Source organism: Calypte anna, chromosome 4B (genome assembly GCF_003957555.1).
Source record: "Calypte anna isolate BGI_N300 chromosome 4B, bCalAnn1_v1.p, whole genome shotgun sequence".
NCBI classification, from domain to species: Eukaryota; Metazoa; Chordata; class Aves; order Apodiformes; family Trochilidae; genus Calypte; species Calypte anna.
The window spans coordinates 14,660,607-14,680,604 of record NC_044249.1 but is presented as its reverse complement, the minus strand read 5'-3'; the positions used below and the strand labels follow the sequence as shown (position 1 = coordinate 14,680,604).

The 19,998-nt window shown below is 37.3% G+C and overlaps 1 protein-coding gene across 3 annotated transcripts in view; it reads left to right on the top strand.

Moving 5' to 3' along the window:
• Nucleotides 1-19,998, top strand: part of DOK7 (docking protein 7) — a 55,950-nt gene that overhangs the window by 30,533 nt on the left and 5,419 nt on the right. For 2 of the 3 annotated variants that reach the window (XM_030450374.1, XM_030450372.1), the window contains exons 8-9: nucleotides 12,670-12,712; nucleotides 19,339-19,404. In XM_030450374.1, the coding sequence (XP_030306234.1) occupies nucleotides 12,670-12,712; nucleotides 19,339-19,404 (109 nt within the window). Of the gene's footprint in view, nucleotides 1-12,669; nucleotides 12,713-15,129; nucleotides 15,200-19,338; nucleotides 19,405-19,998 lie in introns of those variants that run through there. The other variant, XM_030450376.1, reaches the window with a different exon arrangement.

Sequence of the window (19,998 nt, the reverse complement as noted above, 5' to 3'; positions counted from 1 at the left end):
GCTCATCAGGTTGCTTGGAATGTGGTCAAAATTGGAAAGTGAAAGGCTTTCCTTCTTTCTTCATTTTTCTAAATAGAAATCCAGTTCTTTCTTTAAAAAAATCATCAGATTCCTATAAAGTGTTAGAAGTCAATTTGTATCTTCCTTTTTGAAAAGGGAGAAAGTAGAACTCACCTGCAGAGACAGAAACCAGAAAAAGAGATTAGGAAAGTATGAATTACACTGAGCTGACCTCAAAGGGAAGCAAATAGCTCCCCTGGCAGTCCTGGATTAAGATTCTTAGGTTTGGTTTCCACATGGTTCATCTCCTGCAGTATCACAAACAAAGTTACTGTAAAAAGACATCGATTCCTTGATTTAAATTTTCTGCAAAATGTTTGTAATGTCTATGGCTATGCAGAAAATACTATGTTTTGATTAGCAGTCACTGGTATCAAAGTAATCGTGTGGCTCAGAAGGAACTGGGGAGTGTCAGTAGGATAGCAATCAGTTGGATGAGATGTCTGGAGGGCTGACAGGAGTTCACTGTGAGTGAGTGAAAGGATTGAAAATAGATGCTCAGTAGGGGTGCAACCTTTCTTAGCAAAGCTTTTTTACAGAGCCACTTAAAGCTGAAAATATGCAAATTAGAAGGCTGAAATGCGTTCCAACTAAATCACACAAACTGTGCTTAAATTTGTCCACAACCCATGACTAGGATTAGTTTTGGTAATTCAAGATGCTCAGTGTCCTTTTTATTTCAAGACATCTGTGGAAATATTTTCAGTGTGGCTGATAATATGCCATAGCAATTTATAATCCTTAAGGTGTCTTTCATGGAGAGGTTGTGAGGTAGGCAAGCTCTTACTGTTTCAAATACATCCATGCAAACATATACCAAATTGTATGACTTAGTTCATAAAGAGCAAATGTTTTTTCCTAATGCTGGCTTGGTATATTTTAGTAATAAAGCAACAACGTCCTCGTATAAGCAATGCAATGCTGGGGTTTGCCAGCAAGAAAATGGCAAATATGGCAGCAAATCCACAGAACAAAAAAATATTTGTTACCTGCTTCAAAAAAAAACCCCCAAACACACTGAAAACATTTTGAGGAACGAATCACTGAAGAATAGTTTTATGTTCAGAGCTGAATGAACACTTGCTGTAGGCAGGAGGGTTAGAAAATGTGGGGAAGCCATTCTGGGATAGAAATGCCTGCCAAACAGTTTTCAGGATGGGCTGCTCAAAAGATGCCTTGTGATTTTATGTATTTCTTTATTATGCATAGTTCTGAATGCTTCTGCTGAAATGCTAGGGAATGTGTCTGGAGAAGAAGAAAAAGGCAGTTCTGCAGAAGTCCCACAGCAGAAACCAGAGGAGTGGGGTTGATTCATGACTCTGCCCTCAGGAAATACAGAAATCCATACAAAACTTTGGTGTTCTTTCCCTGTCTGCCTTGGTCTCGGATGCATTTTAGAAACCCACCAGCTGTGTTTTGTAGACTCCTGGCAGCAATTTGTGATGGTAAAGTGAGGATGACAGTGGTTTGGACATTGTCTCACTTTAAATGGGAGATGAACCCCAGAGTGTGCAAGAGAAGTAAGAAGGTTGACATTTGGACTGATCTTGGAATTTTGTGCCATGGTTTTACCAGTGGGTCTCTGACCACCTTGCTTCAGTCCACTCAGTTGTACAGTATCTGGATCTGGATAATGTTTACATCCTGAGGCTGTTGTCAGGGTTGGTGAGATGGTGTTCCTACAGCACTTTGGGTGTGGATCATTCTATACAAGTGCTAAAGATGATATGAAATGTGATCTTTTTCCAGGCTGCAGTTACTCAAAAAGTTATTTGCCTTTCAGAGGAATCGAGGACAGAAAAGGTCCTCATTAATAAGAGTTACGAAAGAATAAAGTCAAACTGCCAGGGTAGAGCAGCTGCTCTATGATTATTTTTAAAAAAATGCTAGGAAGTCTATCACTAAATTTTATCACTATTTTAACAAATAGTTCAAAGCCATTTTCAATTTGATGAAAGATTATAGAACAGTGGCACTGAATACATCATTTCAGCTGTATTTTGTTGGTGTGAAATTGACCTTGAAAAAAATGGTGTCTTTCAAGACCCACAGAGTTACTGGAAAGAAGTTATTAATGCAGGAACTTTACAGTCAGTGGATTCAGAAAGGTTACAACTGGGGACATGGCAATTGCAAATCAATTCTTTCTATACATGATATTAGCTGGAGGGTTGAGCAAATTTTTAGCATTTAGAAAGGATCAAGATATCAAGAACATGCTTGAGGGTATAAGTGAAATTCAAGCCTAGTTGTAACTATGGAGGAAGAAAAGAAAATACATTCTTTTCTCAAATTCTTATGGAGAGGCATGTTGCATCAAATCTACTTTTGAAATTTTTTAAAATGCAATGATTAAATTTAGATTTTTTTTTTATTTTAAGTCAAAAACCATTTTGCCTGAATAGGGATTAATTAAAACTCTGAGCTGTTCCCCAGTATGAGTGCAGATGACCATGGGAAACATCTGGAGGAGTTCAAGCCCTTAGAGGATCTGCAGTTAAGTATTTCAGCTAGTCAATTGTCCCATTTAAAGTAAGATTCTTAAATAAGTAGGTACTTAACTGTTGAATTTTGTCAGTGCTGGCTAAACTCAGCTCAAACTGTAGGAGATCTGAGTCAGAACTACAGTACCACAATGAAACATTTAAATTACTGTGCCTAAACAACTGAGAAAAATCTTTTTAAGGTTGTAAAATTGCTCTTTATCCCTCTTTTTACTGGTTCCATTTTCTGCATTTTCTGGCATTTACTGCTCCATTCCTAACTGCCAGTGTAGAGGGGAAGGCCTTGCTGATAGTCTAGTAACATACTGACTATTGAAGGTTCCCTTGAAAAACTCCAATTTGCTTCAGGAATAATTCAGCTCAAGGGTGTGGGACAGATGTGTAGGGAAAAATGTTATGTGTTGCTTTTCTATCCCATCTGCTTCAGCTCCATTATAATCTGATGATTTGATATATCTGTATCAACATGTAATTTTTGTGTGTCTGTAGAAGTTAGACTGAGCTTCCTCCATGGGATGGGGATATTAAGATCAAAACAAGTGACTGTTAATGTGATCCACGTGATAAATGACAGCCAGGGTGGGGGGAGTGAATACAAGAGCCTTACAAACAGATTCTGTGCTGCAGGAAAGTGACTTCACCGCATACAAGCTCCATTTGTATCTCTTCCGTGGCATAATGTTTCATATATTTCCCTATTTTCTTCCTAAAGCAGAGTGCTTGAGACTTTCTCTGGAGCAGTTCAATCCCACACAAGCCCAAAGGATAGATGGAAAAGGGACTTCAAGTTGACTTTGTGCTCCAAAGTCTTGTCACATGAGGATATTGGGCTGTTCACAGTAGGAACTGCAGCAGCCAGCTGTCACTCAACTGGAATGACTGGTCCAACAGCTGGGAATCAGTGGGACATGAATTCTGGCTGTGTTCCCTCTCCCCTGGCCACATCCTCTGCAGAAGTCTGGGTTCTGAGGAATCCTCTGCTAATTCAATGCTGATTGGAAGCAATTTTGAATGTACAAGAAATTTGAGCCTGGAAAATATTAAGGAAATATAAACCTTTTCCAGATCTAGTTTATTACAAGGACAGAGAAGTGCTAAGTGAGCTATATCAGGGATAGTAACTGGATACTTGAACCTTCAGTAGCACTAGGAAAACATTTCCAGATGAAGTTGGCCAATTAATCTCATTCCTCGAGACACAGAGTCAAGGAGAACACACGTGCTATGGAGATAAGTGCTATAGAAAGCTTTGGAAAACTACAGAAGTAATTATACCTAATAATTTATAGCAGCACTCTCCAATATAGGAGAAGCCTCTGAGCAGCCCCCATGCATAGTTAAGTATCTGTATCCTTTGAAGCTGTGCAGCTTAATTATCGTTTCATTACCTCTGACAAACCATAATTTCTGTGATGGGCTGGGGTTAAAGGGAAAGTCTTGTCTTAGTTTTACTATTTTGAGCTCTCTCTCCCTCATTTGTCCTTCTGCTTCCATGAATGTCTTTCTAATGGTGATAATGGATTACTTTTTTGATAACTTTTTTTTCTTGGAGAAAATTACTAACCTTAGCTGTAAATGTGAGGTTAAAAAAAAGAAAACTGATGTGATGATGATACTGCAAGGCTCTCATTTTTATTCATCACAGGGTCATAATTAAGCCCACTCTAGTTCTTTCTGCGTGGAGCAGGATGCACAGGTTATAAAAGGGATTCTTTTCTTCATGTCTCTGTGTGGAAGGGGCTGGAAGGAAGGAATCAAATAACAGGTCTAATGTAAACTGGCACAGCTCCATCAGCTACAAAACAGGCCCAAGTGTTTTTTTAGTGCAAGCACAAGCTAAGCTCTGACTATGGAACAAAGCTCTTTGGGGAAGTACAAGAAGGAACAAACTTTTCACAGAGCAGTCCCTAGATGAGCATTTCAAAGTGGTACTTACAGATTAGCATCAACTTTCTCGATCTCTAAGAATCTGTAGAGGTAGATTTAAATTCTCTCTGATATCTGAGATTTCACTTTGCCAGCTTTTGAAATATTGACCACATTTGTCACTGTGCTGTTCTTTAGTCATGGAAGTTCTCATTTTTCTTCATGAAAAGGTGATTTGGATTTGAAGTCGTTGCAAGCAGAAAACTTGAGTGTAAAGGGATACTTTATGTATTTTTGCATTATTGGTGGAATTTATTTTCTGTTAATCAGAACCTTTTCAACAAGGGGAGTTGTAAGTTAGGATACCTCTTAGAGTACTGTGGCATAAGAGCTCTTTTTCATACATTTTCAGTGTATGAGGTCCTTTACATATGTTGATTGAAACTCATCACCTTTCTTCACTGGAGAACAAATGTCTGTGTCAAAAAACGGATCAGTTATTGGATTTTTTGTCTTACATGTCTCTTCTGGTGTAATCTTCTGCCACAAATCACTCCTTGGTTAATCAAGAGAGCAAGTCTATCTGAGTTTCTTTGTGAATACATGTGTGCAGATGTGTATATTAATTCCCATTTTCCTTTATTTTCAGTCTCTACAAGTTTCCTGCTAAACTGTACCTTTGTATTGAATTTTAAAATCTTGAAATGGGCCAAGGCTCCAGTTGCAGCACAACGTTGTCATTTCTCCTGGGATGCACTAATCTAAAAACATGTAGAACACCACTTCCCATTTGTCCAGACCTCCTAATTTCTGCAGTACTCATTGGTCAGTGGTGGCACATTTAGCTTTATGAACTTAAAAATATAAAAGAAATTGATATCTGAAATGTTGCAACCCATCCATGTGAGCCTTTCCTCTTCTTTTCTGTGCCACACAAGAGGAATGAGATGAGAACACTCAGCTTACTGCATGCACAGTAGAGTCAAGTCCACTGTTATTTTTGTGCCCCATCTAAGCCTTATTTTTCTGTGGTAAAGGAGTTTTTTTTTGAGTCTTTGCCCCAAGTTATTTTTATTTGGTGCAGAATGAGTAGAAATTAACAAATGTACTACACAAATAAGCTCAGACTAGCAAATGTGTGGAAACTGAGTGTTCTTGCAGCAGTGTGGTGCTACCCCCTGTTGGAAATTGGAATATATGGAATACAAACTGGAATATATGGAATTGAAGCCTTTTTGATTTTTGTATTTTCTTTGTTTCCATTGCACTTGATAGGACATCAGAAGTGCCAGTTTCTATTAAAAGAAAATAATCTTTTTTGCATACGTAGAAAAGATGTTTTCTCTCCAGTTATCAAAAGTGAATTCTGTTTTAAATAGCTTTTTTTTTTTTGATGTTAGAATATAGCTGTAGGCAGAGATGTTTCATCAGGGATATAAATATATACAACTTACTATAGTTAACATAGATTTTTATTGTTCAGCTACTTCTATCTATCCATGAAGGCTTTACCACTTGGAAAAGAAATCTTGTCTTTTTGCATGGCTAGATCTACGGTATGCACTCCTGTGGGTCAGTGTGAATATCAACACTTGTGTTCACCTGTGAAAATGTGAATTGTGAAAGCAATGCTGTGGGTGCACTGCTGAACCTTCAACAGTCAGCACAAAGGTGTAGCTGAACTCTTGCTTGACCATTGCTGTTTCTGTGGGCATCTTTGAAAATGAGGTTTAATTACCAAGAGTCTAGCTGAGCAAGGCTTTGGAAAAGGTAAAAGGGAATGTAATGTTGCTATAAAAACATCTCTAAAAAGTTGACAACACTACCTTGAATTAGAAAATCTGCTGCTTGTCTTGTACTTAAATTAAAAAAATTTCATTTTCATAAAACTCCAGAACAGAACTTTGGCTACTGTAAATCATAACATGGCAGCTGAGGAGCAAGGAGAAGGCAATGTGTCCGATTTTTATCACCTGGAAGAAATGTCTGTCTTTATTTTGGCCCTAGAAATATATGATCCAACTTAGTTTTTTTCCAGGGCTATCTGTCCTGAATCTTAGACCTGTATATTTCTGAAGAGTAATCTCATAGCTATAATTTCTGAGTTCAGTGTATTTAATACTATATTTTAATGGCAATTGTGTAAGGAGTTTTTCATATCCTGAATGGCAGAATAATTGTTATGAGATACATCTGGTAAAAAATGAGGCAGTGAAAGCTGATGTTAATATGTCTTAATATATATCTAGCATAAATTCACAGGTGTATTTGTTCAGGTTTCTGTGCTCTGAAATCAGGAGATTCTATGCCCCAGTTGTCACATTTGATGAATATACCCTCTGACATTTGCATATGGAGTTTGTATTTTTTGTAAGGAATTGTTCCTGCCTTTTAACTCCTGCACCAAATCTGGCCATGTTTATCAAATACATTGATTTAAAAGTTTTCTCAGGGGCAATTTGCTAGGTGTGGCTTAATCATTTCTTTTGCCTGGTTGAATTCCTCAGCCTAGTCCTGGCTCCTGCTATGAAACTTCTTCTGTACCATCAGCTGGGAGCGAAATGTGTTCTGATCATGGTCCAGTGTGTGTGCTGTGGGGCCTGTCAGGAAGCTCAGATGAGATAAATGTGTTCAGCAATATTCATAATCATTCCACATTTTCATTTTAGTTTACACAGGTCTACCTAAAGGGTTTGCTACTGGCATGTCTCTGCACTTTGTCATTCTGTATTTCCTCACAAAACATCCATGAAAGAAGGAGGTGCTTCTACCTCTACAGAAGCACTGTGCTTCTGATATTTACCTGTAGCTAACTAGGACTTTCAAATTCTCAGAAGTATTTAGTAATCTTTCTTGGTCTGGAATCATCATACCCATTTTTTGAAGACCTATGAGAAACTCAAACTTATGAAATTAGTTTAAATATTGTAAGACAAAACAAAAATCTATGTATATGAGGTGGCAGAATGTCTTTATTTTATTTCTGTGTCTTGAGTTGTGGTTTTGGGCATTTCTCTGTTACCGGAAGCTGTCAGCTTATACTGATGTTAGGACAGTTTGTGAAGGTGAGGTGGTGCCTTCAGACTTTGTTGTCTACTTGGGATGAGTGTTCCTGCTTTGGGCCAGGTGTATGTGCTCTTGATTTTGTTTTTTGTCTAGTGAGTATGTAACCTTGATTTGTGGTAGTGCCTGGAAACAGACACAGACTTCTCTGATGTGTTTGCACTGGAGAGTTTGTATGAATGGGTTGGTATTGCATAGGTTTTTCCTTTAGAATTCTGTCTGAATATGTTTATACGTGATGACATATGTATTTGATGTTAAAAAATTGTTATTTGGGTTGAAAAGTTAAGCCCCTCATTGTTAAGGAATTGACAGCTTTCCTGTTGCTCGTGCCACCTTGATTGTACCCACACGTGTCACACTCTGGTGCAGTGAGCCAGGCAGATGTCCCATGTAAGAAGTGACATGTGAGCATGCAACTGCAGTACAGTCAAGTTGTTCAGTACACATCTGCTGTGACTCTCCAGTAGGATGGAATTCTAAGTTCTTCTTTGAAAAGCAAAAGACAGGAGCAAATCCTATTCCTTGTTACTGTGCCACCTTCCCCATCCCCATATGTTATCTGTAGCAGAGCTTGGAATTTCATCCCTCAGCATCACAACTGAGACTTTTACCATCTGAATTTCAGGGCTGTTGCTGCCAGCTGGGGATGACTTTTATCTCAGTGGGGAGGCTGAGCAGCTGGATCCAGGGGTTGGCTTTTGTGGCAGCATCTCTTGTTGTTTCTCATGTTGTTTAAGCACCTGTAACTCGCAGATGAGTTGAGCTGTGATTATCTCCCAGGTTATAGGAGGTGTATTTTCATGTATTTTAATGTGACACACAGCATGGCTTGCCAGTGCCCCTGAAATTGCCAGCTTTATGCTTTAGGAAATAGCTGATGTTTGGGCTTGGCTGAGCAAACTGAGATGTTTCTGAACTGACTGCAGCTTTCTGTAAACCAAGAGTTGCCTTTTGCCAGATGAAGCTGAGTCACCAGGAGCTTGTGGCTGGTATTGGAGCCCTGCACCTGAAGCTTTCCATGGGCAGGAGTTTGTTTCATTTGGAGTTGTGGTGAAGGATTTTAGAGTTTAATAATTTTGAACGTTTTGTTCAGACCATGGTCAAATGCTGGGTGTTGTTAAACAGCCCATTAAAGCAGATGACCTTTGAAGGTTGCTCCATGTTTCAGTATTTATTAACCTTTCCTGGGATTTTTTTTTTTTTTTTCCCCTGTGGCGACCTAGGCATTCCAGTTTTAAAGTGGTTTGGTGATTTGCTCCAAGAATCAGTCATTGTCTTTTAATCCTTATGAGGAAAGTACCTTAAGTGTCAGGTTCATTAGGGACTGGTTCCTTTGTAGAATTTATGATACGATCAACACTTTTTCCTTTTCCATTTTCTAAAAGCAATCGAGGTTTATCTAGTTTGTATGCTAATTTCAAAATTTTCATTCTGAATTTCTGACTGTGTCCTTTGTGAAGTTGCTGACAGCTCAAGATACTATTGTCATAAACTCCTATGTGAAGCAACCAGAGGGATTGTGATGAACCAGATATGCACAGCAGGCACAAGAGTGTTCTTTATGTTAGAGAAGTTTGCTTCTCAGTTTCTGCTTTTCAGGGAGCATTCTCTGGGGGTCCTCATCCTCAGGAAGGCTTCTTGGAATGCTTTTGGCCCTCCTCTGGACCATCTCCAGCAGGTCCATGTCTTTCCTGCGCTGAGAACTCGAAGCGTTACAAGGTTCAGAATAATGGAGCTAAAAGAAATTGCCAAACTCAGACAGATGAAAGAAAAGCTTTGTTTCAGAAGATACACAAAGGGAATAACAGAAGCTGTGACTGATGAGGTGTGTCTGAAATGTTGACAGTTATCAGGCAAATGGCATTTCATTACTCTTGCCAGTGATGATGGAACTCAGCTCAGTGTTACAATCCACAGCAGCTGATCTCCTTTTTCTTGGAGGTGTGGTTTCCTTCTTTTTAGGGGAAAAACATATGAGAAAATTAGGAGAAAATATGAAACAAAACTATTCTTCTTCTTTGAAACTATATGTTTTATATGCAATAGCTGTCTCTGAGTTCCTACCCTTAGGGCCAGTATTTGGGTATGTAGTCAGTGGGAAGTGATTTGAGTATATATAGGGAAAGGTGGGCACACTGCTCATTATAGGGGACATCACTTGTGTCTGGTAAATATTTAAATGGGAACTGATCTGTTAAATTATATATTTAAGGTACTGTAAAGAGAATGATACTGAATGAAATAAAATGAATAAAGAAAAGGAAAAAAAGGAGAGAAAGACAAAGATATACAAGGGGGAAAAATTAATCAAATTTGGCTGTAAAAAGGATTATGCACTGTGGTGGTTATTTGCATGCACAGAAATTAATGGTGAGGCTTAGGTTCTGTGTAGCTGTTGAGGGCACCAGAGCTAATCCATGACTGATGATCCAGCATATCAAACCAGTGGGTTCGCCTAACATCTATCATTGAACCCTACCCAAGATATTTGGAAGGTAGACCATAAAAAATGAATGGCACCTGGCAGCAGCCAGATCACTACCAGAGATAAAATAGCCTTGGACATGAAGTTCATGCTGGGTGCTACACAAGTGGTACATAGCTGCTTTTTTTTGAACTAACAACCAAGCATCACATACTTCAGCACTCAGGTCTTGGGTCATAGATAAAAGAATCTTCATTCGAAAGATATTTCACTTATATTTATGAATAATATTATAGGGTAGGCAGGATTTAGATCCTTTGTTAGCTATTGTCTGGATACCATGGCAGGCATAACAAAAGCAGATTATTTGAGTGGGGTTACTTACCCCTTTTCTTCTTTGGTGTAGTTGTATGATAATTTGAGATATGTGTTTTATTTTGCATTTGAAACCCATGTATTTCCCTTTCTACTTTATACCATAATAATTTTAAAAGCTTCTCCCACAGACAAAAACATCTTTTGTCTGAGTTTTATAGAAGTGAAAAGATAGCTTTTGAGTCTCTATGACTCTTCTTTCTACTGAGCTGCCTTAGTGGTAGCCACTCTAAGCTAATGAAGTCTCTCTCCCAACAAACTGCAACAGGAGGCCTCAGAGTTGCAGAAATCATAGAATTGGATACACTGAAATAGAAATTAAAACAGCAATCATATAGTCTGGAAAATTCACTTGATAACAAAAAAACTGGTTTTATTTTTGTTGTTATCACAGACTCATTTTTTCAAAATCTAATCACATCTGATACTTTTAGTTATTTGTTGTCTTTCATCTATTCACTATAATATCAATGATGTTTTATCAGTGTCCCACATCTGATGTGCTTTTACACATCTAACTTCTGTTTGCCTTTTTTCATCAAATATAATCTAATTTTCTAATAATGACTTTGAAATACAGTTTATTTGATATAATTTTCTATCCTTTATCCATTTTTCAATGGTACCTAATCTGTTCATTTTTATGAATAAATTTTTGGAGTTTATTTTATAAGAGTGACTAAGAGTTCCGGGCATAAAATAAAGCTCCATTGTTGAACAAGTTGTACCTATATTAACAAAATTATCTCTTTCAATTTTTTAAATTATTTGTATGTCATATATGATGTACAGAATAAAAGATAAATGATAATTTGAGTTCTCTTCAGAGGTCAGAAAGCCCTGCTGATTGATTTTTACTTGCATTATGCAGCATGTCAATAAAAACATCTCTGCAACTGAAATGTTTTTAACAGTTTGGCACTGATGATTTTTAATCCTCATTCTTAGAGAGGTGCTATACTTGTGCAACACTGGGAGGAGGGAGAACCAGCAAAACTTCATTTGCAAGTAAATCAAGTAGATACAACTTTAATTTACAGGGAAAGCAGAGCTGTTTAGCAAGTAAGAGTGTGTGCTATTTTGCAAATATCAACTTTGCAATAGGGTGAGAATCATTACAAAAATATTCAGGCTTGTTACATCAGTACAGACATAAGAACACTCCTCTCTGGGAGATTATGTATAAGCAAAGAACCAAAACACCATTCTTTCTTCAATGAACTTTCAAACTCTCTTCAGGTTTTCTGCTTTCTATGCTTTATTTCTATCTGTATTTCTGCCATAATTTAAGATATTCTGATGTGTAATGTATTTATGGAAAAAGGGTTTAAAATATTTTTTCTAACTTGCTCTCTAGTTTCATGCATCAAGCCCTTGCTCTGATTGACAGTCATCCTCCCCATATCCCACAAGTTACCAAAATAACCCACAGAAAAACCCCACCTTGTTTTTAAAAGCAAAGAAGGTGCCACAGAGTTGTGAGATCCTTTCTCATTAGCAAGATTTCCCTTCTTTGCATTTCAGCTCTGCAGGCTGCCACTTTCTTTTCCATTAAGTAAGCTGGTATGTGCTACCTGCAGGGGCAGCCTTATCTGCTCTACATCCAAAGACATAATCAAAGTCAGGGAAATTATTGTTTTTATATTCCATGTTAATAAAACTCTAATAGATTAATGGCAGGAGAAAAGTATTTTTAAATGTTCTATAAATAATAGCAAGAAAAAATTAATAGAAATTCTACTGTAATTGAAAAATATTGTTACCTAAATATACAGATTATTGCTCATCATGGACTCTAAAGGCCTCAGTCCTTTTTCTGTGGGGATACCTCTGCATATTCCCCAAAAGAAAGCAGCAGCTTCTGTGGTGGCACAGAGTAAATATAGAAACAAGAAATTAAATTAATGAAATGCTCCCTTTCTGAAAGGCAGTGGGATGTTATTCCTGTTTTAGAAATAAAACTTGGCCATGTTTCTGATCCCCCCCCCCCTTTCCTTCTACTCTAAAAAGCTGCCCAAATAAAATGTCTCATATTTTAAATATAAGCATAAAAGCTCAAGTAAATACTGAAGCAATAGTTTCCATGTTTGCATTAGGGAATCACACCAAAACATCTTGTATGCCATGTGCTATTCCACTGTTCAGAGCTGGTCCATGTTGCAGGTATTAAAAACACAAAGGTTTATAAAGTACACAAAGGTTTTGCAATTTATACATGTTTTGAACACCTTCAGGTCTGCATTTTTGTAACTGTTCTGGATTTTAAAACTATGTGTTAAGCATTTCTGATTAATGATGTCATTCTCCCTGTATTTTTAAAATTTTCTATTTCTTGTAAAGATTTTTCATTCTAAAATTTTCTGTTTTCTTTAGGGAACAGCAATATCACAGTCTGGAGTCTCACTAGCTATACCAGGTAGGAGTCTTTTAGTCATTTGCTTTGTTAAAGAATAACTCCAAAATTACGAGGAGACAAACAGGAGATTTATGGAAGCAAAACTAAAGACTGCATTGAGCTTTATCCTGTTAGTGGTTGGTTTTGCTGCTGCAGTTCATGACTGATAATTATTTACGAATACATTAAATTTCTTAGGTCATCTACTTCCAATAGGCAGAACAGCTCTTTATGGCTGGGTTTCTTTATTACTTTTAAAAACCTTTGCAGAGATGTAAAGAAGCATAGAAGACATATTATGTGAACAAATCCATTAAGATACCTAGGATAAGGAGGTGTGGCTGGAGAAGGTCAGAAGTAACTCTATTCCTTTGTCTGTAGCAGAAAATCCAGAAGCATTTAGCAGATCTTGTTCCTAGTTATTCCACTCGAGTCAGTGGAACTACTTTTGATTTCTAGAGGTGTAAGCAGAAGCACAAATTGGATCATTAACTCTAATTTTATCCTCCTGTCTGGTACTCAGGTTTCTAGTTCTCTGATCAGTCCAAGGAAACCAGCACTTATGATTAAATTGTGTGTAAATACAGGAGAATTTGGGTCTACAGCTGTATGTGGTGGGCACATACTAATTCTCTATGATGTTCTGTGGCAAATTAATTGTGGATGCAAACAGTATATGACAAAAAATTAATCTCAGACTATTCATGATGTGGAAATGCCTGCTCTTAAGTATAATAGGCAGCATTTGTAGTTATTATGGACTCTAAACTACCATGACCTGATGATAGAGGTTAAAAATATGATTCAGATTTCCTGATTTCTGAGACAGCTGGATTCTGGAGGCACCCAAGTTTAGCACAGATGGTCTAAGAAGTTCTCATGACTCCTACACAGTTTCTCATGAAAGTTTAAGGAATTCTGTAGCATGATCTAGTGGATGCAATATCAAAGACTGTAGGTCCTTTCCTCAGGAGCTGTTTATGTGTTTAGACTTAAGGGCCCATGAATGAGATGAATATTCAGTGTTGATAGGTGGAGCCAAGAGACAGCACATTCCTTCTCAGAATGGTGAGCTGAAGGGCTTGTCATTTTCTTGATTCTGCTACTATAAATCAAAGTACTGTAGGAAAAACAGAGCTGAAGGAGTTGTTTGTTTTTTTTAGCTCAAGCCTCTGTCCTGATGTTAGGATGTATTGTGTGTGTGTGTCTGGAAGGTGTGCATTTAGGGTTCTCTGCATAAAGAATCCTTAATCCACCTTAAATCATTCTTTGCTATTCTTACATTTCCAAACAGCTGTTTCTCACTCTGATTTAGGCCTGTTATTTAAATCTCACTTCTCCTTTCTAGTTTGTTGCAACAGCTTAGATAGCAACCTCCAGCTTTTACTTGTAATGTTTTCCTTTGTGCTTTCCTTAGAAATAATTGAATTTTCTTGGTTGAGTGGAACTCAATCACAGTTCTCCTGTTTTGTGAATGATGTTTAAACCATGAGGTTGTTTTGTGAAGGGGAAAAATGTCACTGATTCTGTCTTTGGTTGCCAACCCTTCCATGAGAATACAACAGTCTGAATCCCAAGGCTCCTATTAAGAGAAGCTAAACTGGGAATGGGAATGGGTTTTGCAGGATGTATAGGGACCCTTTTTCAATCCCTGGAGAAGGCATCTCATGCAGACTTTATGCACCATATTTCAGATGCTTTTGTCCTTTACCATTAACTGCGGGGAAGCTCATTGCCTTCTTATTCCCAGGAGCCAGACCCCACTATGGGAATTTCAGTACTCAAACTTCTATAGTGAGAGGTTGGATCTCTCTGTACCCCTGTGACACAAGCTCTGGCATCACATCAACCAACAGCTGAAAGGGTACACAAGTTAGAAAATGTCCTCCTACTTCAAAATTTTTCTGTTTTGTGACTCTTAAATTATGTGTTTTGTTTTTTGTTTTTTGTTTTTGAGGGGGGTGGTGGTCTGTGCAGTTACATTTTTTTCATTGGAAGAAGATTTAGTGCAATAGAGATGCTTGCTGTTTATTCTGGGAAGTTGAATTAAGGAATAAACATAGAACAATGCTGTGGATTGGAATTCAGCTGAAATGTCAGCTGAATGTTGATTATGAACATTGAATCTCTATTGAATTTTTCTTAGAGAGGTAGAGTCAGGAAGATAAAAAAGAATAAAAGTAAGTATGTAACTGGAGACAGGTGCTGCAAATGAACTCAGATGGCTGACAGCTTAGCTTTTATTATGGGAAAATGGTCTTTCTTTCATACCTTTTTAAATTTTTTATTTCAAACTTATGCAGCCTGTTACTTCTTTTCCAAATTTAGGCTTTAAAGGCATTAATTGAGAGCACTGAGAAAAAAGAACCTGGGCCATACTGTGTTGTTCGTCGTTGCTTGGGTTGAAAATAATTTATGATTCACAATTTCTTTTTCAGGAAATATGTTGCCAGGTCCTCAGGTGTAGGAAGACAAAGTACTCAATTGTACTTTTATTGAGCCAATAAAAAACTGTGCTGAACAGTGTCCACCACAGATGTCTCATACTTCATAGGGTTAAACACTGGAATAGATAATATTAGTATAATGAGAAACTGATTAATAAAACCCTGCCTGCCATAATACTCCATGTTCTTTCTTGATTGTGCTTTATTTTCTAAGTGCACTCAAAGTAATTCTGTAGGGGAATAAAAATAAGAGCTCAGAAAAAGTGGTTTAAGTAAGCTGATGAAAATACAGATTGCAGGTACAAGCTAAACCTTAGCCTTAGTGACTCTCTGATTACTGGGGCCTAACAGGAGGGAAAAAATATGTCAGAGTAGTGAAATCCTGTGCTGGTGAATGATCCAAATGCTGCTGCTGCATCCTCAGGGCTGGGTAGGTCCAGGAGGTTCCCATTTCCTGTTTTGGGGGTGACAAAAGGTTGTAGATCCATGCCACAGTGACCCTCTAGTCCTGCCTTTTCTGTATTCCTGGTTGGCTTCCCCATTTCTTCTCTGTCAATGAAATCTGGTTAAATTGCATATACCAGCCTTCCAAAACACAAAAGTGAGGAACCTTATTTGCAAACATAGTGATTATTCCAGTGTTTTTTTGTTTGATTTGATTTTGGTTTTTTTTTTTTGGGTTGTTTGTTTGGTTTGTTTTTTTTTATTTTTTTTTTTTTTTTTTTTTTTTTTATGTTTTGGTTTTTGTTTTGAGTTTGTTTGTTTTCTACTAAGGAAATATATTTTGTGACCCTCATTCTTGGCCAGTGTAGATCCCAAGCTTCAGTTGCATCAAGATATTTGGAGAGAATATATGTAAAGTGTATCTTAAGCTGTATTTTAAAGTAAACCAAACCATTGAGTTTCCTGGTATAGGCAAATGGTAATTATTTTAGCTCAGTGCTTTTGCTGGGCTGGAGTGGCCCTTAAGAATGGGAAGAGAAATAATAGTTAGAGGCAGTCAGAGACTCTCTGATTCTTCTGGACACATCAGTCACTTTGAAAACTAAAGACTAACAAAGTTAGAGAAGTTTTATAGGGCGCCTATACTTCACCAAAAAGTCTTTTACTACATTTATATGAAAAAATCTTCTGGTGTACTTGCAATATTTCTCCTCTCAATCAGTAACTCCAGGCTTTGGATGCTCCTTTAAGGCAGGTATCTGTTTTTGAAGGAGTAGATGGAAATGTTGCTTGACTGAATGAATCAACTATTTGAAAATAAATGTTTTATTCAATAAGAAGCAAGAATTTATTGCAAAGCATAGTATTTTCCTCTGTCCTGATTCCTCATCAGCAAATCTAATAGCCCAGAACTGCAGAGCTGGTGGCCTACTGTTACGGTCTGGAGTAATATTTTTTTTTTTTTCATCCATATGAACAAAGTCCAATCATCAAAGGTTGGGTGCAAGCACAAACTTTTATTTGACAATTGGCACAGGCAAAATGATAGAACCCTGTGAAAGTGATGGGGACACCACCAGGTGTCCAGCTGTTCTGATGCTGGACGGGGCTGATGAAGCTGATGGTGGCTCAGGAGGAGAGCACAGCCACAGAATGGACCATTTATATATCCCTAAGTTCCCTTGTCCCAAAGGGGAGCTCTCAGTCAGCTCTCAGTCAGCTGCAGCAGAAGCCAGGTGCATCAGCATAAGTACAATCAAAGTGTCTTCTTCCACCCCAGCCAGGGGTTTTCACTTTAAAATTGTCTTTTGAGGCAAAGAAAGATTCCAGTGAGATCATCCGTGGAATCTCACACATACTTCATGAAGGCAAAGGAGAAGCTGGGCAGTAAGAAGGGAAGTTTCCTGGGAAATCCAGTGTAGTGTTTCCTGTGTCTGCTCACTGGCCATGTGATGATGGGTGACAGGATTTGAGGATGTAACCTGTCTGGGCTCAGTTTATAGCACATATTCCATCTTCCCTCTTATTTGTTAATTCTTTTCATGGCTCTTGTAGCACATGTGCTGTAAACTGTGCTTATTTTTGAAGAGTGAGCTTAAAGAAATGTGTATGAATGTAGAAAAAGGTTTCAAGTTATGGTTGTCATCATTGAGCTACATCAGTATCTTGGGTCTTATCACATGTAGGAATGCAAAATATTTTGCATTGTGTTTTAATTTTGCGCATTTTGAAGATCATCTTCCTCTAACACGTGGAGGAAATCAGAACAGAAAATATTCTCTTAATCAGTTACTCATTTTAACAATTACTTGAGTGAGTCAGCATTACAGAACTGGATAGCAAGGGAAATGGAAAAAATTATTCTTAATAAAAACTTGTTAGGCAAATAGAATGATGGAGGGGATTTTCTGTCTCCTTCTGGATGCTTTATATATTCAGAAATTTATTTTGCTAACTCGCTTTTTCCATTCCTGCAAGTGTTACACTAGGATTCATAAATGAGAAACAACCCAGTTTAGAAGTAGCTGTAAAGAAGAAGAAATATCTAGGTTGAACTCTGTTGATGCATGTTTATATGAAGCAGTTCAAAGCTCCAGAAAAATTCCATGAAAGATTTGCCTGTGTAAATATTTGTTAGTTGCCAGATTTAAAAAAATGAGGAAAATGCTACAGGTCAAATCCTGAAGCATTAAAATAGGTCTTTGAAACAAGCTCCAAATGAGAAAACTTCCAGTTGACTATAAATGGACTGGAATATCTCATTGTTTTAAATATCCTTCCCTCTGTGGTGTGCTTTTCACAAATCATACAAATGCTCCTTAAAAATCTATGTTTCTTCTGTACTGGTTTCTCCTGAATTACATTAAGTTTTTAAGGGGAAAAAAAAGTCTTGTGGAGAAGCTGCAATTAGCATAAAGCTGTAGTCTTTCTTTATAGCAAGCTAAGGCTTTCAGGTGTTTAAAAGCACATTCTGATAATAATGCAGAGATGGGATGCTCTGAGGTCAGAAAAAAAAAAATCAGTTACAGTGAAAATATAAGTAAATCAGCTAGTCTAGGGCTAGCTTTGGGGGTTGTTTTTTTTTTTGGTTTTTTTTTTTTTGCATTTACTTTTATTAGCAGTCTTATTAAAACAAAATTTCAGATAACGTTTTTAGTGATTCTTTAACATGATCTTATTTGTTAAAATACAAAGCTAGTTTCTCAATATGATATGCTTAAAAATTGTCCAAGCCTTGGATTACCTTATCTATGCTTTTGTGTACACAATGAGTGCGAAACTAAAGGTTTTATGTATGCTTCTGAAGTATTGTTTTCCTCCATTGTTCTCATTAATTGAAATAATATGGTTTTTTTATTTACTGTTACTTTGGAAAAGTATGGGAATAACTATAAACCTGGAAATGATTAGATTTAGAAAAATATTGGATGAATGTATATTTTATACAGGGAAAAAATAAAACTACCGTTTTCTTTAGGTTATGAAGTCATGAAGACTTCTTAGGTATTGTGAATTTGACTCCTATTTTTCTTAGGGATTTTCTTCATGTTGTGTAAGAATTATGGTCATTTTTGGATTCTATTTTAACAACAATATGCAAAAAAGTGTTTCACCTGCTCAGTGAAGAGAGTGTTCATTTTATGAAGAGTGGCTGTGCCACCTGTGGGAAAGCTTTCTTGGCTGTACCACTTGGAATGGTGCTTCACAAGAACCAGCTATTACCTGGATTCAAATCCCATGGAAGAGAGATGCTTCCCCCTGCCCCAGCTTATGGACAGTGGGCTCCTGAAGTGGGACAGTTATTCCCAATAACTTTAATAGGTTTGGATCCAGTCTGATAAGATTTTACTGGACTTTACATGCTGTGGTTGCCAAAGCAATATTATGGATTACAAAAGCAATTCCCTACTCATCTTTCATTTGCACTTCTCAGTTCAAGATGACTGTCTCTGGAGTAAGGTAGTACCCAGCTCAAATAGAGAGGTCAGTATTCTGAACTTTCATACAGAGCATCCTTTCTTTCTAATGGGAAGAAACCAACAAAATTAGATTATAATGCCACAATTGCAGAATAAAAAATTCAGCAAGAAAGGAAAAAATCCACCGTTGCTTAAATGAAGAATAATAACTTCAAATTCTTATTGAAATTTTTCTTGATATTTCAGGAACTTCTACTAAAAGTGCTGATGCACAGCAGATATCTAATAATAGCAACAGATATTTAGATTTATTGTGAATATCTGTCTTTGGAAACAGGTGGTTCTTCTGTCGTGTCAGCTTCTGTGTCTTTGAAATTACATAGAGGGCACAGCCTCCAAGCTGGTAAGTGTGAGTGGTTATGAGGAATGTGTATGCATGTAAATTTAAATTAAATTACCTTAATTTAAAAAAAAAATCATAAAATGTTAAAGATAGTGTATGACTAGATTGTCTATTGTAAGACTTATGTATTTCTTTGGGGTTTTTGCTTTGCAGCATTTTTGTTAGAAAGGCATTGACAGATGAGATAAGTTTAGAAGAGGCAGTGTCAGATGAGATAAGTGTCAGAGTAGAGGCAGTAATCTTACTCAGAGCAGTAGAATTCTGCCATCACTTTAACAAAGAGCACCCACAAAAAAACCCACCTCAGGCCGTGAGAAATCCCGCAGCCCTAGGAATGAAGTGGTGGGGAAACAAAACACAATAAAAAACCCACCTCATTCTTCATGATAATGGAGGAAAAAAATTCAACAAGATATAAAATTGAGTGTTTGTTATCAAAAGTAAGCCAAGTATGTTTGTTGTATCAGCATATATACATTTAGCATGAACATACATACATACATACATTTAGGTTGCCTTGTTTGAACTGGGGTGGAAATCCAGGCATCTTTTTCCAGCTTAATGCTCTGGAAGCTCTGGTGATGTGCAACAAAG